Genomic DNA, 26,924 nt, shown 5'->3' with positions numbered 1-26,924 from the left:
AGTTCAAAGGTCATTATAAACTTATTAAAAGGCGGTGTTATTTTTCCACAGGTTCTGAGGAATTTTGTAATTGCATCTTGCCAGCTTAACATACTCATAAACCTTTAAACACTGCACACCAAAGAGCTGTATTATTTATGAGCCGCTATGACTTTTGTATTATTTAATTTATTGTTATGTATTATTTAAGAACAACAAAGACAAATTTTAGAGCTCCTTGGGAAAGAGTTTTTTTTTTACTTCTTCAGCTGTAATGTGAGCTTTACTGCGTTCCGGTTTTGAAGAGTAAGCGTGCTGGCGAAATTACAGACACATGGAATTTGTGAGTTACTAGAACTTATGTCACAGGGTGACGGGCACAGTGGCGGTGCCCCTCATATGTTTGCGATTTGAAGCTCTAAGCGACACTGCAACTGTTATGGGCACATGCGTCGCCTCCTACCAGGCGCACGACTTTTTCGTCCCATCTCATCGTAAATAAAAAAATCGTTTAAGGGCATTCTCGTGAAAAACACTAAGACACGAATACATAATGAAAAACGAATAAAAAAGATCTTTAAATTTATACGAAACCATCAGACTCTCTTTGTTCTCCACTGAACCACGCCGAGCACTACGTTGAAGGACATGGGCAGCGATACGCGTACGGTATAGCAGCCAGTAATCCATCAGCATTCAACTGCTGGAGGTGTACGGCATCGCATTAAGTTTTTATGGATAAGATAGGGCGGCGGCGTAGTTTTTTCCTTTGTCTTTACACAACAGATGTTGTGCCTGTGCGCTCTAGCGTGTATGCGGCTTCCCGACAGTTAGTTCACCTGTAAGTTATCGGTGATTAGTATATACGGTAATACACACTTTAACGTCATATTTGCATGTCTTTTCTTTTAGAAAAATTTGTACTCACATTAATCTCTGTAACGTTGAAAAGGAAATGAACACAGCAGAAATGTTATAAATTATTTATTAATTGCTGAACAGTTTAGTTACGTTAGTTATTTGGATTTTCTTTCTTTTTTATTGGCGCGTAGCAGCTGACGCTGGCCAGAGCGACGGTTTTAAAAACTTGGTCAGTTTTCGTTACTAAACGCGAAGGTTTCCCGCATTAATACTACAGTTTATAATCATGAACGTTTCGACGCCAGATACCTGCGTGAGCATCACTCTCCACTAACCGAAACTTTTTTAACGCCTTAAGTTATAACTGTAATGATTAAACCTTTGGTTTTTAAATGTAACAAATTTGGCCACATGTTTACTCCTTAACCCTGTTACTGTACGGTTGTTATTAATAAGAAACAACGGTTCCGATCTGTCTTTTCGTACATCTGTTACGTCTGATTTGGTCACGAAGTACACTTCAGGAAATTTTAGGTTATATTCCTCTGGCAGATCTTCTGTATCGTTAGGAAAAACAATGTAAACAATGATCTTTTTACCATCATTACTTCGACCCAACTTGACGTTAGGTGGTGCCGTGGCTACTAAAATTTTATAATCACTTAATGGTGGCTTGACTTTAGGTAAATTTATGAAACGTTGACTGTTGAAGAGCGCCGTGTCGTTCATCTTCGTTTGGAAGTACTTGTGCGGGAAAATTATCCGTGCCACTTGATTCGTGCATCCTGTTCCCAGCCCCGGGGTTGGTGAAGAAAGCGTTTTTGAAAGCAATTCACGCCTAAGGTCGCCGTCAGGTGAAAAGTCCTGGGAAATTTTCGCGAAAAGCGCACCAAAGGTTCGCGGTCTAAATTCTTCTTTAGTAGATACCGGATTAAATTTTATAGAGAATCCATTTCTTATTGGAAGGCTCTCTATAAAAACGTCTGGGAAGACTAACAAGGCGAACATGGCCTTAATGATCTGTGGACAAAAATTTTTACTATTGAAAATATTTTTAAAGTAAAGAATATTCTTTCAAATATATTTCGTGCAACTTACACTCTCCATCTTAAAAATGATTAAGTGATAGGTATATGCAATGGTATAGATCAGGAAGGTGACGGCCGCTCGACGACGAGTTTCAAAGCCAAGTGAAGCAACAAGACGACATGGTTTTGTTATGACAACAATTTTCTATCAAAGGATGTTTAACTGTATTTACAGTAATAGTGGAAAGTAACAATGGATTACACATTTACAAATTCATTGTTCTCCACCATTGTGCGCTTTGTAAGTTTTTAAAAATCGAAATCCGATTAATATATAAACGTTTACTCCATTTTGCCAATACACAAGTTTGTAGTTGTCTGAACAAGACCACACAAAGAAACACACTTCTTTGGTATTTAAACGTAAAGATTAAACCACTACTAAACTTTAATCGCATTATAGAATTCTTACTGTAAGTAAAACATATACAGGTCGTCCCAAATCTATGGGATACGAAGGGACAATATTTTAAATATTGTATTGTGTTTATAAAAAGCACATAGAGTATTTGCAAAGGCACAGCATGTATTTTATGATGCCGTTCGAAAGGGACAATTAAAAGGATTAATTCCTTATAAGTAACATAGTGCCTTAATTTAAAGGATAGCCGTAAATTATACAATTTATTGAAGTAAAAAAAAGAAACTTAAAACAGTCAATGTATCTGCGGTATTTGCAATTCGTTTATGAAATGTTCAAAACGTGATCCACTTTCTTGTATGTATATTCTTAATATTTTGATAAGTTCGAGGTCTGTAGATGTTCTTTCTCTGTTTTGAACTTGCTTCTTAGCAAGATAGTTAAAATAATACTTTTTTTAGCGTGACAGGCAGATGACTCCAGTCCACCTGATGTTAAATGGAAAGTGGAATCGACAATTATATGCCCGGAACTTAAGACTATAAATAAACAAATACAATTGTAACCATTTTGATTTTGTAAAATTTATACAGACAATTAGCTACAGCTAACGATGAAGAGATTAAACATGTTTTGTAAACCACTGTTAATTTGACATTTGGTATATAATATAAATAATTAATACAGTATGTATGATGCTGGGTTCTAACTAGCTATGGCAAGTCCAAAATGTTTGTTCATGTATCATCATCCTCAGCTCGACTTCATCTACTCCTGCTTGGGTATCTATTGGGGTCTCTCGTGGTTTATGTAATCCACTATCATCTTGCGCTCGTCTCACACATATACCCTCCTAAGACCTTGGAATCTGCAATGGGGAAAGCGCTAATAGCCCATTGTACATTATAATATACTAAATATTACATGCTTCAGATCCAAGCAAGTACCGCCTCAGTTTTGTATGGCTCACGCATTTTTGTAGGTACCCTATATGGTCATGTAGTGCTAAATTGGAATGCGATATTTTCATCATGTACAGTAGTCGTTTACGTTGTTACAGGAATTAATCACTTCACACAATATGTACCTACGTTTTCATGTACAGCAGGCCTTAGGGAGAATACGGCATTTCTCGTACATGGTTGTAAAATGATATGCCATGTTTGGATAATCACGAATTTCTAATACATTGTCAAATAGTCCACTTGATCTTTGAAACACCACCACCCTATACAGTTGACAAAACCGTCCACGTCTCTACTCCCAACGACAATCCTTCTAAATGACCCTTGACCTTATCATAGTGTACTAACGTACTGACAACAATGGCTCTTCATTAATACCTGACACAAAAGAACAGGCTAATACACCCCTGAAAATTTTACTTCCGTTTTTTGGAACACATAAAATTAAACTTTTCCCTTCTATTGTTTACCCACACGCACATATGTAGTTATGTAATTTGGGTATATATCTGTGAATCAAGAACTATTACTATTATTAAATCGGTTCATCGCATCTACCAGTAGTTGCTAAAGTTTAATACACACGTAGCTTCGTGAGACGAAGGTAATTTACTGATAATAAATTTCAACACAGGACTAATAAATATGTCGCCGACACTAGTTCTCACATATTTCCGATCTAAGTTAGGGATATTGGATTTCCATAAATCTTAGTGTTTTAAGAGGACGGGGGCAATACCCTGTCTTTACCACTGCCACTGTAGGCGACGTCTTGTCTTTGTCTGAGTAATAATAACAGCACACCGTTCAGGAGTCGTAAAATGAAATCCTTTATTAACATACTCGTAAAACACTGAAATTTTATTTTTATGGCGACGTATCGAAAACCAAGACGACTTAAAAATTAATTCATTATTTTACAGATTATTATGCCTCTCTGAACCTATAAGAACTTTTATGAATATTGTAGGAATCGTAATCTCCATTCAAATGCTTATCGTATTCGACTTAATGTGCCTCTAATTAATGCTGACGAAGAGCCATGAACGTTATTACCTACTGTTTAGCAAAAGTCATAGGATATACAGGCGCGAACATGGCGCGAAGCGTCGCGAATAAGGAGAGGAAGAACATTATGTGTGATCTGAGAATAACGCACTCCCTAATGAGATTTTCCATTTCAAGTTGCCATTTTCAATTGACTTTTCCTATAATACGTAGATGGAATAAATTGAGGTAAGTTAGGTTGGCTCTAAAGGATGAACGATACTTATCTTGACAAAACTTTAGGTATATTAGGTACCTTACCTTGTTGAAATTGACTTACTTGCAATTCTGTCATTATGTTAATAAAACTTTTAAAAATTAGTCGTAATGAAGATTCCATGAAAGTATGTATTTAAAGTACCGGCACGCTATAATGGCCGGTTTGACAGATTACAATAGTGAAGTGAAATCTCAATTCTATAAGTTTTTAGATTTATAATAATAGTATTGCAAGCGGTAGCTGATTAAAAATTCGGTATACTGATGTAAACTACCTAGCACCTACTTGCTTTACCCTTTTACGTTTCATATGTATGTGTACGTTTTATTGAAATCGGTTGCCGGAAAGTGCGCGAATTCCGCCGGATTCATCCCTAGTTTGCCACCGTTAAGAGGTGGAATATTTTCTTCAAATTTAAATGAGACCAATACTAAGGTACAATACTTTCCAATAAAAAAGAATTACCAAAATCGGTTCACAAATACCGCAATAATAGTAATCGCGTAACATACACTCACACACAAAATAGTCCAATTTAGAACTTCTCCATTTTTGAAGTCGGTTAAAAATGTGTAAAGTTTTAAACATGTATTTTACTTTCATTCTACAAAAAAAGCATGAACCTTTAGCCATTAGTCCATTACGTAAAAGTTAGTATACGTTTAAGTTTAATAGCCGCATTCTTTCCCATAAAATGGTTTTGTCATAGTTCGAATTATGTGTGGCTTCTATAAACGTGGTAAAATGTGTATGTATAATAAGTAATGTTGTAGGTACTGTTCACGATGTTATTAAAAACTATTCATTGGTTAAACACTGGAAAAAGGTTTATTAACTTTTATAAGACTTCTATATATCATCATCATCAGCTTACACGCATCCACTGCTCTGCCGTGTCAAATCAATACACTGTAAAGTCGCTTACAGTGTTTTGATTTAACAGCGCAGCGCTCATATGATTTCTCTAGGTCTAACCCGTACCTATACATTTCAACTTTGGAAGTTTTAGTGTATTTTTAAAGACATATTAAAAACTAAAATACACTATATAAGTTTATAAATTTAGAAATTATTTTGACATAACACGGTACGCAACAATACAGTCTTTCGTTTTGACAATTTACGCGCGCGAAATGCAGTACAGTGTTGCGGGGCTGAGTTATGCCTGGGTCACGGCGTAGAAATCTGCCTTCCGCATAAAGGCGTTCACGAGTCTTCCGCTTTGCGTTGCGGAGAGACTTGCGCGCTTGCGCGGCACCCTATCTTTGTTTCGGTGTTATTGGACGCGTGAACGCTGCTGCTCTGGGATTGGCCTCCGCAAACGTTCCCTGTTGCTTGCGTGGAAATATCAAACACACGCAACGCAAATAAATCCAACGCAAAGCAAGCGACCAGCGCAAGCGAGCGGCTCGTGAACAGTCCTACCTAAGCGCACAAGACAGATCTTTACGTATGCGCGAAACGAGTCACGCAAGCAAGCGTAAAACACAAATGAAAGACTCGCATATCGCGCAAATGTCTCAGAAGCGATGGTCTACTAACATTTGATTGAAAAAAAACTGACCTCAAAAGTTTGCTTATCCATGGGATCCCCTCTAACTTCTTAGTGACTATGATACTGTTATGGACTACTTTGTAAAGTTTTATTTTTTATAATATATCAAGTGACAGGACGAACGAGTCGTGCGCATGATGGTTAGCTACACGTCTGTTTAAAACAGTTGCATGCCACTCAGAGCTTTAAATCGCAAAGATTGAGGGGTACTGCCACTGCGCCTTCCAACCTGAGAGATAAGTTGACAAGTCCCATTTGCCTATAACTTCACCAGCACCCTTACCCTTCAAAACTGGAACACAGTGTGACGTTGTGACCTCCTTACATCGTCATCCCTCCTTTTTATCGCCTTTTCTCCGGTACCTGGCCACTTGTTTTTAAATTTTGAATCGATCTTTAATTCCTTTGCCTCGCCGTTCTGATTTTGTTTCGTTCCATTGCCACTCCCTGCTCGATCACGTCATGTAATACTCAGCCCTTTCGGGGTAAATCTGTCTGACGTTTAGTATTTAATTATGGAGTGTTTTGTAGCGTCGTACCTGTTTTTTACGAACGACAAGACGACATTTTAAAATGACATTCTATCGTGTCAAACCAAAACATTGCAAGATTCAATACAGTATTTTGTAATTTTATATCCACAAGAATCTTTCGGCTGTTGATGAGGGAAAAGACACTTAATTCATATTTCAATACAAATAACTTACTTTCTGGATGTACAAGGTAATCTAAATATATCTTTTCATGTTATCAAAGAAACCCATATAACTAATAGACCTCATAGCAAAATGGCTTTAGAAGAATTATTAAGAATAAGAATATTTATCACAATAATTATCATTAATGAGTACTAAATGTAGTTTTTGTAATAAGAAATGAAATTAATTATCAAAAATATTTATTTTAAATTTATATGAATTGGAAGACATTCTTATTATTCTATATTTTAAATGGAAAAAGAGTTAAGAACATAGCTTAAATTACCCCAATTTAAACAGTTTTTGCATGAATATGTAAAAACTGATACGTGATCTCAACAGTACACTCACATTTACCTTAAACACAATTTCATTGAAAACATGCAATGATTTTTTTTTTGATTGTGTCGTGTAAGTTTCTTTGTGAATGGCTGCAATCACGGGCAATAAAATCGGACAGCTAAGATAGCACAGAGGTACCGCATGTAGTGCACATTACATTTTAACTGTTAATCCGATGTAAGAAACACAATGTAAAATTTTTACGACCTAATTTTATCCTTCGTGATTTTATAAAAGGTTTTAACACTAGATGTATGTACACTCAGACACAGCTTATATGCTATACTTACAAGTACTTATTGACGTAATCATAAATAAATAATCATATTTAATCAGTAACACTTTCCAAAAAAAAAACAGTTGTGACATACACACGGCCACCGAAATAAACGATATTTACAATATCAAAATTATTATTAGTTATGGAGTCGGTGCCAGTCATGGCAATTTTACAAACTCACTGTATAAATCCGTTGCTGCCTCCGTGGCTGAACGGTTACCATACCGGACTGCCACGCAGATGTCCCAGGTTCGATTCCCGGGCCGGGAGAAATATTTATATGGTCTACATTTATTTCTATGGTGAGTTTGGGTGTAATTTGTGGTTGTCTATGGGTGTGTCCATGGCACCCGCGAAACAGGGTTTCCCTAGTACGGGGCTATGTTGAGTGTGTGCGTTATTAGTATTATTAAAGTAATTCTTTATTTTCTTTCCTTGGCTGGCGCCGACTCCAAAAATAACTAATTAGATATTGTAAATATTTAAGTGTCATTATTTATTTTGCGGTAAAGTAACACTTCAAATCGATCAGTATTTTATTAAAATTATATATAATAGGTTTGGAAAAGTATTGTCACGTTATAATTATATAAATAAACCATAGATAGATTGATTAAAAATAATATGTTATTATAATCTGTGTACAAAACGAAATAAGACAAAATAAATAAAAAGAATTATGTGTATTGTTGTCGTTTGGATTAAATCTCTACATTGTTATTTTTCGCTTTTTAGTGTAATGACAATTTGTGTTTTTTGAAGTTGGGTGATTTTTTTTCTACTGTTTGTTTATTACTTCCATAAAGTTATTCGGTTTTCATTGCTGAGGTAGTTACAAAGTTTAATCCATCCAATCACAATATTGTTGCTGTTTAGGTATAATTCCGACGTATTAAATTAAGTAAGTAGTGCCAGTCAGCTCGAACTTCAACATTACAAGAATTGTAGCTTAAATTACATTTTTTCCCGTACTAATCCGGTTCATTTTGCTTAGGTCGGCAGGGACACTGGCTTTATTTCAGAATTTATTTTTTTACAAACGAAATTAAAACCATTTGAAAAACGTATATCCTATAGGTACTATACGCGTTCTATTTAGTTCAGTTGATATAAAAAAAATATATGTATATGTAAAGTAGGTACCTATTGAACACAGCGGCTTTCTTGCAAAATTTCGAAGTAAGTTTATGTTTTTTTTTATATCGTGAAAATATTTAAGAATCGTGTTTTCACACCGTGTATGTACATCCTCAATTGTATTATATCTTTTCCAAAGTGATTAATTCAACACTTTCACCATTATACGGAATCAACCAAAGAGATGTGAGATTGTATAGACTCTTAAATGTAATCAAATGTGTTGCAAGTTGTAACTATAGCAGTGTTTTGAAATGACAGCGGCGGTTCACCGCAGCCATCGCGGATGGCCGTGGGCAGCAAATGTTTCGGGAATAATTACATAGAAAGTAGCGGTCGATGGTCCCAACTTGAGGCCCAGCGACTAACATGAATAATGACATCTGCATCATGCAGGCAATGAGTACATCGAACTTGAACTTGCAGCTATTGAATAATATATATCGTGTGTACATTTCTGATCACAAGTGCCACACGATGCCGATTATCCAATTCCAGTATTATTACAATTGATCTGGAATTATTACCCGTTTTACTATTTACTTATGTGCAATAAATTAGCTCGGCTTTGAAATAGAAAATTTAATAGTCACTGACTTTATGAGCTATGGGTGTTGCATAACTTCTTGCTTCTTCTCGCTTCAATATAGACGAGATAGAGGCGTGATCGTCCACATTTTTTCATAATAGTAATCACCTATCATAGTAGATTTAGAAATCTATAGTGGGTTATTCCGCGGCTGTAGCATTAATTTATCAACAGCTCTCTGTAGGTTAAAAGTCAATGTTAGTTTTGTTGTCACTTTAACCACATGGTTGATCGTTTGCCGTTATTATAAAGAAACCACTTTTCACGGCCAAAAACTTTTTCGTCTCTGTGTCGATTCATAAGAACTATGCAAAGACTTCATTTCGTTGGCCAGAAATTTAGAAAGGCAATTTCATACTTGTTCAAACTGTTTGAATATATTTAACTATAAGGTTAAATGACATTAATAACATAAAACGGTTGACAATGGAACCTTAAAATCTTTAAAAAGGTTTTATCTAGATAGCAGTTAGTCGACATAGAAGCGCGGAGAAAAATAAATTGGCAAAGCACACAAACGCAGAGCGCTAGCTTCCGGCACCACTCAAAAACAGATACAATCAATCGATGGCGGAAATAGTCCTCTGCACTGTTTCAACGCGCGAATTTGGCATATACTCAAATAAACCAACATTAATTCACTTTATGACAACGTAAGTAACAATCTATAAAAAACATCTCATCAGGTTTTTGTAACAAATATTACAAAAAGAAATAGTACCAAAAACAAATGAAATTGCACAGATTTGTAGCTAGCGGTGATACTAACTTAAACTGCGTTAATGTAACTTACTGAACAATAAAAAAAAAGATCATGTTAGTAAATAATTAAGAGAAAAAATACTATTCAGCGAAAATACGTATTATTATAAAATCGTTTTTACCACACAGTAGAAATCAGCTTAATTTGTTTTATTGGTTAGAGATTTACTTTTCAAACTCTTAATTTTAATGGAAATAACTACTAACCATTATTCGCGACGGCGATACTTCGTGCGTGCTTCAAACGTAACGCCATGCGCCATCTTGACTATTTTTTATCGAGCTTTAACTAATACCTGTTAGTTTAAAAATTTTATGTAAATGCAGTAGTCAGAAATGCATATTGTCGATATAGATCGACCGCCACAGACTTTATAATTAGTTTCTTTTATAAGCCATTATGTCTTTCTCGACAGACCGTAATTAACTTCCCTCACCACTACTCATTTGAAATCCCCCCTTTCATTTGGTGGCAATTTGCTCATTTAAGGAATTTCAAGAATTTCATCTTCAATACGTATTACGTATAAGGATTGATTACAAGCAAATTTTGATATTTCTTAGGAAGTCCTATGTTGTCACTTTAGGTATTTCCGTATGATCGAATAATTTAACAAGCACCAAGTTTATGAAACGTAGGTGATTTACGATGCCAACGGCTAAGAATAGTTTTCGATAAAATATAAATTAAGTTGGTAGTGTAGTATTACGTCAGCAAGATTTTTCGGATCAGTATTCCATTCGGTTGTTTCCTATTTTCTATTTGCACAAAAATGTTCGATAGCTTGGTAAATAGCGCAGTAATATTTTTATTATTTGGAACAAAACACTTTTACAGGAATATCATTCTGACAGAAAACGCGCCTGACGATTGACAATATAACGAGCGATGAACTCCCGGTTGAATAGTATGTTCCCCCACGCTAAACTTGCTAAGGTAAGAATGGGTAGGTATATGGCGAAAGCGTTTCTAAAAGTCCTGCGGCGTACACGTGGTTTCCAATATTTGCAATTTGCTGGAGGGCCATCCCAAGTATTGTTAAGTACTTAGCAAGCACTTCCGTGTTCTAGACTTGTTCTAGAGCACTTCCTAAGTTACATTGGGAGACTAAAGAGTTAGTAACACTAAGTAAACTAAGTTTAAGACGAGGCATTTTAACAAGAGCCTAGATTTTAGGTGAGGTCTGGAGGGTCGCGCCTCGCGTCCCGCAATCGTAAATCACACGCTGTAAATTTATATGAATAAAATAAGAACAGGCGGAGAAAATTTAGCACAAATCTGATGTCGACTAGCGCCCAATGTGACTGACGGGACAACGGGTGGCGTGGCGTGTTGTTAAACTGTTGAGCAATTTATAAATTTTGGAATAATGTGAATTTAATAACTAATAGGGCTTCAGTTGAAAACAGAAAATTATCCTCTCTTCAGAATTTTATGTGATCGGATAGAATACAGCTTATCGAGTAACACATTAGCACATTATTTAGGCAATATCCTAAGGTGTATTGTATATTTCTTCTAACACCCAACGGTGTTAGAAAAAATATACGATTTAATAGTAAATACCTAAACCATTTCATCTAACAAAACAGATTTGCTTGCTTCTTCTCTAGTGACTCACCTTAACAGGAACTTTAACTTTTTTTTACTATTTTTACTTTTATTATTACTAAACGGTACTATGTATGTAAATCATACTTGTGTACTTTTTCTCTCACTCGCCGTTAAAGAGATAATTTAGAATTAGAAAACGTATATTTACACAAAAATATTTCAAAGTTGCGAAAATTTTCACTTTTGCGGATTATAAATTGTGTCAGATGTTGTTAAATATGCCACTGTCGATCTGTATCCTTTCATTCAAAACCTTTTTAATTTAACGTTCAAAGAGATCGTACAAATGTGTGAAATAAATCAATTTTAATTATCGTATTTTGGTTTGGATAAGCTTGTGCGACATATCGTATGTATAATGATGCGTATTATATTTGCTTTTCTAGACAATGAATAAATCCTATGTGGTATTCTTATAGCAGGATAAACAAGAGTCATCCATAAAGCATCTAAGCTCTACTAGACAAGGCCCTCAAAAATAATGATCTTACATAAACGAGATACTTTCCTAACCTGAAGGAAGGAAATAAAGTTATTTAACTGCCCTTTTATGTCGCAATTATCTTACACACAAATCTCATTCGGGATTTATTTTCCGTTAAATCCGAGTATTATTCAACACGTTGTAAGTACGCTGAATTTCTACACATATTTTTGCCTGGTTGTGAGTTCTAAACTACGTATTGGATCTATTAAATTTCTAAAAAAATACTTTTTGAGTATACACTATCAACCTATTGGCATAATAAATTAAACAACAAAAAATACCTAAAAAATGAAGCTGAGACTTAAACATTTCTAGAATTATTCTTAATTCTAGAAACTTCCTGGCACTCATATGAATAAAACAAACAACATAATTCACCGGTTTTCGAAGACTGGAATAAAGTTTTTCGACTCCTCATACAACTGCGTCAGCTGTACAAAGTTTAAGCGAATTTCCAAAACTCATAGCACAAAGCTGTTTGTTTTAATGACAAGTATGCCGTATAATATATTTTAGGATAATTAAAAATATATACGAGTACCTACATATTATATTTCCTAACCTGTAATGCATGAATTGTATAGGTTAGCATAATGAAATAGACTGACCTTCCCAGTACCTTCTAGGTACCGTAATTGAATGAAACTTTGTTTATTGCACATAAAAAATTACATTGACAACAAATAACAGTAATTTAAATTCCAAATTCAAATTTCCAAGAAATCTTTTTTAATATGTTTCTAGAAAATACCTTTACTTTTGAAGTTACACAAAGACTTGAATATCTCCGTCTAGAATCTTATGAGGAGGCAAGACGTAATTTCCGTTTCTTGCAGAAAGGTCAGACGTTGACCTTCACTTGTACAGTGGCTTTTAAAAATAGTCTTTCAAACTACCCAAACAGTAAATCAAAACTAACGATATAAATCCTTATCTTAATGATTCCCTAAATATTCTTTTTCATTTCAACTAACGTTGAAAAGAAACGATTATGTTAAATAAGAAACATGGAATTATTTAGGATAATGTTTAATAAGCAAAATGTGCCTGAGATCCTAAGGGATATAAAACAACGTTAATGGAAATTAACAAATTTTAAAACTTAAAATTGGAGTTACGTGTCTTAAAACAAAGATGAATTTGTGATCACCTTAAAGTATCTCTTACACTATTAAATGCTATCAAAGAACCTCGAGTGCCAACGTAGTTTCTATCGATGACGGTACCTCTTTGTGCTCGCCTACTCGGCTTAAATTTTTATCGAACGCTAAGCTTTGAAAAGACTGCAACAGACGGACCTGCAGTCCGGAAATTGACAAACTTAAGAGTTTTCTATTTCCATTCGTTTGATGTACTTTTTCAATTTAATAGACTTTTTGATTATGTTTACCTTGTGCACTGCGATAGACATTTGATTAACTACTCCTGTATTTGATTATATTCTGAAAATGATTATATACCATGAAAACTAAATAAAAGTTTCTGTTATATGTCCATAAGATAATTCCACAAGTCACGTTGTGGCAAAATCATTGCCTTGAGTTATTTAATCGTGATACTGTGTAAACATTATGTATATGTTCGGTGGCTCGTTTGGAAATACAAATTATAACTGAAACTAAATCTTTGAGAATTTACGCCAACAAACATTCATAGAGTTCCATCACCTTATATGTCTCATCACCTACATGTAAGTATCTTACGTGGATAGGTATTAATGTATTTAAAAAGTATTTTTAGATTACCAGTATGAACATTACTACTCTCATACCTTCTTAATTAACCACTAAAAAGTACGAACAAACTAAGCAATTTGGTTTGAATTATCCCAAAGTATTAGATTACCTACTTAAGTGCTTATTTATTCCGGTCCCAGAAGTTTACTCAACATGTCCTCCGTGCCGATCGCCGTATAATAACAATACTGTTTCCCAACATTAAAATAACATAAAATATGTCGTCATTTAATTTTATTTACAATTTTTTGACTAAATGTCTGCTTCTCCAAAATAATAAATATAACAGAATGATGGATAAAAATGTTTATGGATCAAACGCAGAAAAATGAACCAAAGCGAAAAAATTTAACTCAACTAATAAATAACGAAACTGATGCATAAAGTTACGAACACATATGTCAAGGTCACTAGACTAGTATCTTTATCTGGCTTCTCATGTATTTAAATTAGAGGGAGTAAAACGTCATAACATATTTATCAAAATATTTCTTTTCCATTATAACTTAACGTATATGAACTTTCAAATGACCATTATAATACAATATAACAAAATTAAAATATTTAAAAATAAACCTTCTTAGCGCATTACAATCTCAAAATTAAAATTGCGGCCTTGCTTTGTTTTCTTTTCTTTTCGGTACTGTTTCTTCTTTCTTTTGTTTTATTGTCGCTCTCCATATTTATGTCTTGTTGTTGCATTGCTTTAATTTTTTTATTAGTCTTTCCTTTAAGTAATTTGTTTATTTATCTTTAGTTGATTTTCTTTTCCTTTTGCTTCAGTAAATCCACTTAACTTTATTTACTTTATTTTTTGAGCATCACTTAGATAATTTATTTTCTTCTTAATTGATTTAACTCTATGCAAATATTTTTTCTCACAACCTCATATTTTTTTGCCTTTCGGTATTCGTATGGGTGCCATTTCTGCAAACAAAACTAGTGTTAGTTAAATACTTTTTTTACTAATTATTAAGCATGCGTGTTGTTTTTCATTATAATTAATGTATATGCAACTTTATATTTTCTCAGTTTCGTAACATAACGAAACTATTAAGGACATCCGATAAATTTTTACGTCTTTTTTGTTGTATCTCAATGAATTTAGGAATATGTATCAGTAGTCTTTGATAATAAATTAATATTCAGAAACACACTTTCTAAAGAAAACAGTCGTTAATCACCTGATAAAAAATATACAAAACACTTACCCAACTCAAACGTCCAATTCTTCGGCAGTTGACGACAAATATTAAAACAGGGTTCAAAGAGTCCAATTAAAAGAAATAGTGTAGTGTTCAGAAATGCAGCAATTATTTTTAAAAGCTGTGTAACTAACACTGAGTAACGAAATTGATTTATTTAGGACAATAAATGAAAATATTTTATACATGTAAATTATAAAGATATATCGAAGCAGCTTTAGAAAATCGTTTATTTATATCTTTAAGGGTAATCACAATCAAACTTTGGCAGTATAATTGCTTATAAACATAAGTTATCAATTGCAATGGATACAACAGTCGCGGTAGGACATTTTATAAAAGTATGAAGGGTATTTTAACCTCTTTTTTTTACATTGAAAGTACTGAATATATTGTATAATTTTACCCAAGAATTAAATATTCCATAGGTAGAAAGAATTAACGTGCCAGAAAAGAAAAAGTTTCTAGTGTATTTTCAAAACTAAATGTTACAAAGAAGTTTTAAGTAAAGGGACATGTAAATTTTACAAAGGTACATTGTTTCTGCGTTTGACCCATATATTTCTTAGCAGATGTGAAATTTTCACATTATGCAATGATTTGCTTGCATAATTTAACAGACCCTCATGTTTAAATAAAAACAAGTTCCTGCATGTCGCTGAGTATGAATAATGTTTTAGAAATAAAGTATTCATTGCATTATAATAATAACCTATATACGGTTCCCAAACTTTTTAATTCACCACCCACTTAGGCAAGATAAAAAAATTTCAAACCAACACACAAAATAATTTAAAACACGTATTTTTTATATTTACTTAACACAAAAACTTACAAAGAATAGTTATTTGTTATACAAGGCTGCAAAGTTGTTGTTTGACGCGAGTGCTTGTACTGAAACCTGAGCAAGTGAAGGAACCAGATTCTATTCGCTCGTGGTTCAAAAATAGAATACTGAGCGTAGCGGGGTTTTCAAGGCACGAGACGCAAAACAACTTTGCGGCTAAGCGAAACACACAACTTTTCACCTCACTGTAGCGAGAAAAATGATAGATGAAAGAAAAACAGTTGAATTATAAATCCTTTCTTAATGAAAAGAAAAATTTTATCTTCAGATCCGTTCTGAATTTACGCCTCATCAATTTTTATTCTTGCTTGTACTTTTATTTTGTCTGATTAAGTGATTATTTAAATTATTTTAGTACTTGGACAAATTAAAATAATTTAATAAACACAATTATGATTGTCAATTTAATGTGAACAATAATAAGAATAAAAATACCAACTGACTTATGTTACATAAGTACAATAACAATAAGTTATGTACGACAACTCGCTTAATTGAACGTGTCATTTTTTTTTTCATCGAAAGAAAAAGTTAGGTTAGGTCCATCGTCAAGTTCGAATTTAAAACACGTATTCCACGCTAGCGTGCAAAAAACGCTTTTGCGCGCAGATTTCTAATGAGAAAGAAAGCCTTTCCGAGCTAGAGAGGTGAAAAATTAGTTATCGATGTCAATTTAATATCAACAATATTAAGAAAAAATATACCAACGGATTTATATTACATATATAACGTACGACAAATCGCGTAGTTGAACGTTTCATTTTGTTTTTTTTCATCGAAAGAAAAAGTTGGGTGCACACAGTCCATCGTCAAGCTCGAATTTCGAAATCCTATTCCGCGCTAACGTAGAAAAAACGCTTTCGCGTGCAGATTTCTAATGAGAAAGAAAGCCTTTCCGAGCTGTAGTTTATGTAGATATTTCAGATTTTTTTTTTCAAATACGGTAGGTAGCACCACCTGAACACCATCAACGCCCCCCAATTGCTACCAAAGCAAGTGGTAAGGGTCTGAACCCTTACCACTCCCCTAGGACTCTTCAGCGCCCACTGGGGAGTGGCAGGGTTTACTTTGGGAAACCACGCATTAATAGAAGAGTTACACACCTAATACTAACCACACGCAATGTATAATATTCCGTATAAGATATTTGCGGTGAAACTGGATAACCAAATGGGAAACACAAATCGCATAATCTTAATAAGAAGTTATGTTGTTGATGTAAGTAATATGACGATAAGAATATGACCATGATACAATAATATTTCACAAACGAAATAAATAAATAATACTAGCATTATAGTAAAACAAAATGTTATACTTACGATTATTTGCCTAAGTGTGACAATTAACGAAGTCAGGATGTGGTTGTGCGACTTGCGAGGAATGCGCATTGTCCACAACACGAGCAAACAGTCCACTGTTGAACTGAGCCGGCTATACCCAGTTGCACCCTTGTACTTTACATAGAGCACCACATGTTTGGAGTTTACAACAGTCGCAGGCACCTGCTGTATCAGCGTATTCTCTGGTTTCCTAACCAAACTCTAAGTGAAAAATTATCTTCTGTAAGATTTTGTTATTTTTTCAATATATCCTGCAGCTGAACGATATTTCCAGCCTCTTGAGTGGGCACTTTTACAAACACTATATAGTACACTTTCTTTCGTGGCCTAGGCGAGTCTGGCACAGAAGTTGAAAACTTCTGAAAAAGTCAGCTGGTGGAACATTGAAATGGATATGTTTAATCACCACAGAATTAAGCAGCTGGCTGAGAGAAGGTTTATCTGTATAAGTCTCATCCAAGCTAGCTGCTTAATTCTGCTGTCACTAGCACAGCATTAGCATTAGCACATTAAGTATTCAGGGCGATAATGTTCGTTAAAATGTATTCCAATTGCTTTATCATCCACACGTTCAAGGGAAGTCTGAATGGGAAGGAAATTTTCGATATTGTCGCCATTGTGACTAGTATACGACTCTTCATTATTCATATTATATTCATTCATTATATATAGTCGTAATATTGAGTCGTAACCTAATTGTTGCCATTATTATATGATTGTCGTTTCCCTGTGGTTGCCTGAACCGTTTAATACGCTGGTCATTGGTCACTGTTGTTATTATATTATGATTGTCATTGTTGCCATGTTGCTGAATCCGTTTGATACCCTACAGGTTGGTTATAACTAGGTAATTGATATTTTTTTAAGATTAATATATGATTTTTTCTGCTGCTGCTGAAATTGTTAGTAACATGGCTAGTTATAAAATAAATAAACGAGGCAGGGCTAGGCTCTTCCTACGATTGCATGAAAGGCATTTGTGTGTACTTCATCGAACGTTTGTAAAGCACTACAGAAGCGATACTAGAGTATTGGATGCTGTACCCTTAATTGTATTTGTAAATTGTACTTGTACCCGTAATTGTAATTGTGGTTGTAAGCACATTTGGCAACTGCATAGGTGCACTCTTGCTAAGTGCACTTGACACGACCCCACCGTTCGCAACGAATACTAGTAATAACTCGACATGAAATAAAGCAACGACTTAATTAAGAAGCTACATTTACCTTGTAAACATATACCTACTTCTATCCACCTCTCATGTCACTGAACAAATAAACTTATATCTACATTAACTAACCAAAAACGCGATCATATTGTGGATATTATCGTCTATATCGAAATGAAAAGGAAGATCTTAGTTGACATGCATATTTATACGCTTTCTCTGTCATACGTACTAGTGTGATGTTCGTTCATTTAGCATAAAGCAAGTTTTCCATTTCAAAGGCGCCTCTGCGTTAAGGAGTGATTATCTTGTCATACCTACCTTTATACATGCTTTTAAGTTTTGACAAATTACATAAAAAAAATATATTACAACTACACGCTCCTCTCTACAACTCATTATACATAAATTGGTAGGTAAACAATGAAAGCACAGTCTAAAGTTGAAATCGGCATAAAAATACTCGTAAATATATAAAAACGATGCTGTGATCAAACCAGTAAAATCTTAATTTAATTGCACGAAACTGTGCCATTAATAAACCTGTTTAACTTATGTAATTTATACGTAAATTACACTTGATGTGAAGTTGTCTATTTTCGCTCTTTCCGCTATCTCTTATGATCAAGTGTAAATTTTACATGTGGCATTTCAATTTAAAATTTAGTTGTAATAACAAATATCAATTAATAAGCGCAAAAAGTTGATGAGCATTGAATTTAAATATTAAATTTAATTACAACTCTTTATGAACGAATGGAAATGGTTACGTGGTTACGAAATATCTTTACATTCTGCGTTAAATAAAAACAAACATTAGTTTCTCTCCTCCCCATATTTTCGAGTTAGGGTAGTAAGCAAATAAGCCGAAAACGTGCGTTTACTCGTACTACGTTTTCTCGTCGTAAAATCAAATTGCGTATTGGGTCAATGTCTTTTATAAAACATCTTGGTTTAAAGTAGAATCGATTATTTCCTCAGGGTTTTACGTTATTTTCATTTTATTATAAAATATCTTACAACTTGTTTAAAAAGTAATAAAGTCTTGTACTTAGTAGAACATTCCCAAATAGCACATCTTAGAATATCTTTGTTATATGATAATCTAGCTTAAGAGTAAGTTGTCCCTGAAGGTATCTTCAGGAAGTTGTAAAGATAACCTCTAGTATAAAGGGGCAAGGGTTTTTAGTGTGATTTGGGTTAGACATAGTCTTGTCATCTTGTCTTTTCATATAATTTAAAAATCCTAGTTTTACTTTCTAGTAGTTAAGCTCTTATTGTCTTTTTTACGTTACCTGTATATTATCTTAATTAAATAAGAAGACTGACTCTAAAGACTGAGTCAAATTTATAAGAAACTTAGAAAACTTTTATGAACACTTACAATTTTGACGTTGATTTGAAGGAAAAAAACTGTGGCGTTTACTATACTATATTATTGGTATTGGAACTTACTTACACAGTCATGAATAAATCTTATATTTACACTGTTGTAAAGCCTAAATTAATTCTAATTTCAAAACATTGCAAATAAACAGTCGCCTGTGATCGAATTCACTAAAATTTGAACATGATTTGAACCACCTTAAGAGCGAAAGAAATGGCACAGAACAACTTCAGAACACTAATAGCGTAGTTATTATAAACAAATTTACTTGAAAATTAATTTACTAAGAAAATTATTAAAATTCTATTAAAATAATTACTCCAAAATGATCAAGGAATAGAGTATATTCTTAATATTTACCTTGGCAAAATGTCCACCTTGGAACATTTTTCTCGGTGGTTTCTGACTGGATGGTGTCGTACAGAATTTACTAAATAAAGGAAAACCCTAGTTTATTCATAGTTTTATAATACTGTAAATAATTTTATTTATAAAAACGCAATGTAAACTTATTTTATATTATCCATCAGTTTCTATCGAGACCTAGTAGACTGATTGCGGTCTCGTTTGTTGTCCCCTCCACAACCGCGCGTTGCGGACGAGATTTTGCATACATTTTTTATAATATTGGCGCAAAATAAACATTTCAGTGGCCGCTTTTGAGCCACAAGGTGCGGGAGTGGTCAGCGCTCGGCGTTCAGTCGCCCGCCATCGGTTCACACCCAACCACCGAATCCGACGACGAGGCCGCCGATTCGCCCAACCCCACAGTGGGCTGAAAATCAACTTTCATAGACATTATGATTTTCACTTTAATCTCTTTTTTGCTGAAAATAGCTTCGGTTGTCTATTATTAACTTCAATTAATAATGTAAGTCCCTTTAGTGTAGATATTAAATTTAGCATAACATAAAGACAGTTTAAGTGCTAGTCATCGTCTGAGGTGCGACAGGGGTGAGTAGGGGAGCGCATGATCGACAAAATACACATGAGTTTATAAATCACTGTGATGAATCTCGTGATAATTTACGTGCTGTGGTTGTGGCGTAATTTCAGTCGTATTAAAAGGAACATAAGATTTCTCTAACATCAGGTAATAAAAATGCAAGTATAGTTTACGTTAAAAATGCGATAATTCTTGTTTATCTAGAAACTGCAAAAATTTTTTCGGATCTATAATCGCCTATGCTTTGTTGTTTATTCAAGCAACCAGCTGTAATCATAGAACCTGTAAAGAGCCCGAAACGTTGGTTTGTTTGAAAAAAAAAAACACAAATTTAATTTCAATTAAATTTGTTAACTTCTTGTCTCATCCGTTCATTGTTGTCGACATACGTCGTTGTATATGATCTGAAATCTTCTTAAAAATTGAGCGGAGACTATAGTGTCAATTATACACAATATCTATAAAAGGATTATATTAAGACTTAAGTTTTGTAATAAGTCTCCATTAGGCTACCTATAGATGAAAAATATTGCATACGTATTCACTATAGTGTATTTCATGTAAATGTTATCTCAAGATCTTTTTTGAACTAAAATTACACTTTCATAGAGTTCCAGTAGATTACAATAAGTCTTATTTGCATTTTAATTATTCAAATTGTTTTTATGGAGGAATTAACTAAGACTGCTAACTCTATAACAGTTTCTACTCTTAAAAAACATATCTAGTTTTATACAACCACAACAAGATGAAGTTTAGATAAATTGGTGTTGAGCTCATGCGTGTTGTTTGCGTAGATTTAGTATATCCATAGATTGGCCCTGAAGTATTGGAGACGAGACCGAAACAAAAATACATCTGTGTGCGTATATGTGCATGTGTTGCAAGATAATAGTGTTGCGCCATCCTCTGATTTAACTTTAATATCGATTAACATATTACACCGGCATTTAACTTCGTCGTATTCACCAAAATGTCTTATCGCAAAACGCCGAGACGTTAATGAATTAATGATTCAATACAAAATTAAGAAAGCTACTATCACCTGCTGGCAGTGCCACAGGATGGTAAACAATGGGGACTTTCACCCAAGATAACACTGTGGCTCTACAAAACGGTGATATGACCATGATCAGTTACATAGTGGTCACGAACCAAGCTGACGACCGCAACTGACAAGCTGGACAAATTCCAAAGACTAGCCTGCATGGCGATGATTGGCATGAGGACAACTCCAACTGCGGCCCTCGAAGCGATGCTGGACCTGCGACTCGTTCCACTGTTCATTAGACAGGAATCGGCGTCAACAGCAGTGCGTCTAAACAGAGCAGGCCTTTGAAAGCAAATGAGGACCCCTCATACAGAAATTCTTTATAAGACTGTTAAAGAGGAACCGCTACTGGAGGCGGCTATGGATACGATCCCAAAACAATACATCTTTGACAAAAAATACAAGATATAACTGTTTGAAGATCCCAACGAAGGACTGAACCCCAGACAGGTCCGCGTCTTCACTGATGGATCGAAAACAAATTCAGGAACAGGTACTGGGGTACACTCAGAAGACCTCAATATCAGGATATATATATGAATATTGTGGGTACAGAACCAGAACGTAGCTTTACTCTTTGCTTGCCTCTAAAGGAAAAGCAATTTTCCTCAAAGTGTTTGCTGCATATATTTGAAAACTTTTTGGGAACCCAGTCTTCTCTCTTTAGCATTATAAGCCATTTCTGTTGTACTTCAATGTTTTGAGGAAATCTGAATCAACAACAATAATTAACATAAAAAAATGGGTGCCTCAACTACGCTATTAAAAGAAATTTTCGTTTTAATGTAGACAAAAAATAATGCACTAATGCAATATTAATTAAATATGAAGTACTAAAACCAGAAATTTCTGATTCAATAATATTAAGTATGAAGATGATTTCGGCTGTATGCAAGACACGCCTTTGCCTTTCTTTTATTCAGTTAATGACATCTCGATAAGATATTATCGATTGCGTCAATCTCTATGAAAATGGAGTTATGAATTCCAGAAATTCACGTATTTGATATATTTTTTAATTGAATTCGTATACATTTGGGTTATTAATGCACTTGAATGGTATAATTTTACGGATATATTTATGTTAAAAACTTTTGTGGTAGTGCTTTTAGACAGCTAAAAATTTAAATAGTACTTACATGTGAAATGTACAATTCTGCGAGTTTTCCTTTTTAGATGAGTTATATCTGGGCACTGAACACGTTACCATGACTAATAAACGTCAGTTTAACACTATTTCACATTTTAAAACCAATTATTTTTCAAAAATAAACGAAATGTGGTTCGTTGTCAGCTGATCCTAGGTTCATACAGGCTCATAGCGTATAATGAGGTGGTCTCGTCTACCCATCTCGCTCTAACATACGTGTATTCTAACGCTTTTTCACTTGCATTGCCAATCTATGGGTACCTATATACTAAATCTATGGTTGCTTGCGATACGACGAAATTCACAGACAAATCTGTTTCTTTTTTGTATTGTACGCCATTACAAATTACGTTAAGGAATGCACTTTATAAGTTGAAAACTGCGTTGTGAGCTGTGACAGTCTCAAATTGAATCATAACTTGCTTGTCATAAAGACTTCGTAAAAGGTAATTAATATCACGTGAGGATTTCAAAGTTTCATTTTAGATTGTTTTTGGTGGCAAACGTTTTTAGACCATAATAAATTTGTGTTCTCCAATTAACGCTATAATATAATTACGTGGCACAGCGTGATTTGTGAGTTACCCTATGGGCACTCTATTAAATTGTTCTCTGAATATGTAATTTAATGCGAATAGATATATTTATTTTCTGGGAGAGTATGTAGTCATAAAGACTTTGTAAAAGGTAATGACATAAAGTTTATTTACATGGAATTCTGTAGTCTTGTTGCTTAAATCTTGAACTAAAAGTCGTTTACCGAATTAACTATGTAATTATAAAGTATTATACTTACACACATGTTATTATATGAAAATAAACTACAGAAGCCTGAAATATACAAAGGCTGAATGGTGCCGTGGGTTTGTAACGTGACGAAAGTTCAGAGGAAATTATTTTTATACTGCCTTTTGAGCATATAAAAGGCAGGAACTTAAGCCATAACAAACAAACTAAGTTAATTAATATATACCACAGATTATCGCACTGGTAACTAGGACACATATAATTTTTTTGAGAAACGTGCCATCTATCCCTGATTTCGGGAACTTTTTGTCAGTTTTACCATTTTTTAGAAAAGGAGCTCCTTTTCAACTTAAGTTTTTGTAAATAAGTAGTTAATCTCTTATTACAAATTGGTTAAATAAGTACATTTGATATTAAGTGAGCTAACTTAATGTGGACCGTACCCTTCCGTAGGTACTGAAATTCTTTTTTGGCTGCTAGATGTGGCTCAACGTTAAGAAACTGACAGTTGTAGATATCAGTCCGGTTATATACTAATTAGTTATCAGAGTTTCTTTTAAATATGATTTTATTTCTAGACTTAGATAGGCCACTATTATAATTTGAAAAACTTTATGAATTTATTTTATTCAAACTTGTAATTAAAATATTTGAAGACGCTAACGAATTCTTTTAACTATAATTTTGCCTTTGTTCTTATAATAAAATGTTGTTCGCTGTGTAATAAATTTTACTAAATATTTATAACTCTTTTATTGCAGTTACCGAGAAAGAAATACGGCTTTGGTAAGTCGTAAAACTAATTTTACCTTTTTTCTTAGCATTTCGATAAAATAGTTTAATTCTTTCGTAGTTGTTCCTTTATTGATTACGTAATTATAAAATATCAGTATTAACTAGTGTTTAAATTTAATTTTATATAAATCTGCCCTCTTTTACAGGCACAAAGGATTCCTAAAGGACTGTCCAAACGGCCTACTCACTGAGCAGGTAATTTAAACGATACGTATGGACCTGATTATTATATATATAATTTGTTTTATTTTAGATATGACAACACCCTTTGTTTATGTACTTGATGCACCACACTAACGGACGACTTTATATATAATATTATAATATATTATATATAAATATATTTATTTCTTTATTTGTCTAATGTACAATATCCACATAGTACTTACAACTCAACTTGTTTAAAATCAAAACAAAACAGAACGCCAAATGCCTAACAAACTTCCTCGGCATTGTAAACCGGCCTGTAGCAGCTTCCTAAGCCCATACCGCCTAAGTAATTTTGCGCTTTTCGCCATATTTTTAATGGAATTCCCTACTTGCGATTGTGTTTTCGAGCACATACAACCCGAGTATAGGTGCAACTAAACAGGCATCTGGGTGAGTTCGTTCCATCATAGACCTTATCAATGCTCCAGGCCTACGTAGTGGTCAAGAGCAGGTTCGTTTACTAAACAAAATAATCATACTAAGCACCTGTCTTTTTCAGTCTAATGAAAAACTCTGTGTTTCATACGTATTAAGCTTACAGTGTAAGCCGAAAAGTACCGGGTTATGTCAGGTTAAAAATAAAGTAAGGACATTGCTTGACTGTCGTGTCTTGGGCGGTGTGTGAAGATGGTGGCAATGCGATAATCACAAATATGTGTACAATGGCACTATTATATGATTGTTTATTTTGATATCGAGACTTTCGATCTCTACTCTGTATGAATTACATATATTGGTGATATGAGGAAGTTTGTAAATGAAGATTTTATTACTGAATATTTCTGTTACCTAGATAAATTAATTTAAATATATAATAGTTGCTTATAGTTTCATTCAAGTATTTAGTAATTATATTTTTCCAACTCAGTAATTGCGAAAAATGTCGTGCCTTTCCGGATTAGCTGCGTACCTTACCTTAGAAAGTAATCCTGTATTTTTTAATTAAATATCTGCTCATGTAGTGACCTACTATGTATGTATACGTACCCTGATGAACCCGGATCTAAAGTTATGAAACGTACTTTACATCACAAATAATACGAATGCAACACGTAGGGATCTTTATATGTTAATTGTATCCTTATATACTTATATTTCTCATTCGCAGGGCTTCATAAAGATCTACAAGCAGTTCTTTCCTCAAGGTGACCCTAGCAAGTTTGCCTCATTAGTCTTTCGAGTGTTCGACGAAAACAATGTAAGTGAACTCCATTTGTTTTTGTGTTAAGTTCCAAACAAGGTTGAGTTAAATGGTCTTTTTTTTTTCATTTGGAAATCCTCCTAGGATACCTCTCCGCCTCGAGGACAGCGGAAAAATGACTGATTTCTATTGGCTAAAGCCCTACGGTGGCCTTCTCGGGTGCACCAGTGGGAAGGTTGCGGGATCGACTTGCGCCAACTATTTTATTTGTTACTTTATATTGTGCTACTAAAAAGTTTCATGAAAACTATTAATTTGCGTATTTCGTCGTTACGACTGTGAACCTGTTTCTTTTTTAATTTGTTTGTTTCGAACCAAAGAAAAACAGAAAAACTTTAAAGTACTGTCAAGGTTAAAAGTAGAAGCAAAAGTTACAATATATATATTAAGTACACCCCCAATGTTTGAAACAAAAATTAGGGTACCTTTATTTATGTAACGTACATTACTTCAGTTGGACGTACCTCCAAAAATAACTCAAGTAAAAATAGTTTATTGATGATTTTATATGTTTGTTTTTATTAATTAACTTAATATGACTTTGTTACGATTTTCAGATTTAGTTGATTTTCTTTCAATATTTTAAATTATGCATAATTTGATGGGCAAACTTGTGCTTCATTTTCCTATCGTTTTTAATATTGTTTTTTAAGTATTTGTGATTTATAAGGAATGAAAATTAATAATCAGTAAGTATACGTAATATTAAGTATTAAAAAGAAATGTATTTAATTTTTATTGTCTGTGTTTATTGAACATGTAACACTATTTTGAATAGAAGTAATATGTATTTTAACACACATCAACTTATTGTTATTTCTTGACTAAGACTTTTATTCCTGACAGTGAGAAAAATTGTAAAAAAGCAGTCGTATATCTCGCACAATATTTATAGTAGGGTAAAACCGGAATAGATGCCGCAGTGGGATAGGTGCCTCGTTTCAAAAAAACCTAACTTCCCCAAATCGCAACAAAGAATAATTAATTTAAATAAGGAGTATAGACACCACTCATCAAAGTTCCTGTAGGGCTTCGTGTGAAATACGCGGTTAGGACAAACTAAACGCATTGTGCATGCGTTAATCTCCGCGACGAACACGACAAACGGTTCAAAATTTCAGACTCTTTCATCTTTGTATAGATGTTTTGAT

The 26,924-nt window shown here is 33.9% G+C and overlaps 2 protein-coding genes across 5 annotated transcripts in view; one reads left to right on the top strand and one right to left on the bottom strand.

Annotated features, from left to right (window-relative positions):
- Positions 1-26,924, top strand: part of LOC113239783 (frequenin-1) — a 169,831-nt gene that overhangs the window by 131,190 nt on the left and 11,717 nt on the right. For 3 of the 4 annotated variants that reach the window (XM_026476917.1, XM_026476934.1, XM_026476908.1), the window contains 3 exons: positions 24,329-24,353; positions 24,509-24,557; positions 25,681-25,770. In XM_026476917.1, the coding sequence (XP_026332702.1) occupies positions 24,329-24,353; positions 24,509-24,557; positions 25,681-25,770 (164 nt within the window). Of the gene's footprint in view, positions 1-10,807; positions 10,832-24,328; positions 24,354-24,508; positions 24,558-25,680; positions 25,771-26,924 lie in introns of those variants that run through there. The other variant, XM_026476927.1, reaches the window with a different exon arrangement.
- LOC113239778 lies at positions 994-2,000 on the bottom strand. Its single transcript, XM_026476894.1, has 2 exons — positions 1,939-2,000; positions 994-1,860 (listed from the first exon to the last, which is right to left on the bottom strand). The coding sequence occupies exons 1-2, from the start codon at positions 1,945-1,947 to the stop codon at positions 1,186-1,188; spliced, it is 684 nt and encodes a 227-aa protein (XP_026332679.1). The 5' UTR covers positions 1,948-2,000; the 3' UTR covers positions 994-1,185.

The sequence above is a fragment of the Hyposmocoma kahamanoa genome, unplaced genomic scaffold (assembly GCF_003589595.1).
Source record: "Hyposmocoma kahamanoa isolate Upper Pololo Valley unplaced genomic scaffold, ASM358959v1 100021, whole genome shotgun sequence".
Taxonomy (NCBI): Eukaryota; Metazoa; Arthropoda; class Insecta; order Lepidoptera; family Cosmopterigidae; genus Hyposmocoma; species Hyposmocoma kahamanoa.
The sequence above is the reverse complement of the archived record's forward strand: the minus strand, read 5'-3'. Positions and strand labels throughout refer to the sequence as shown.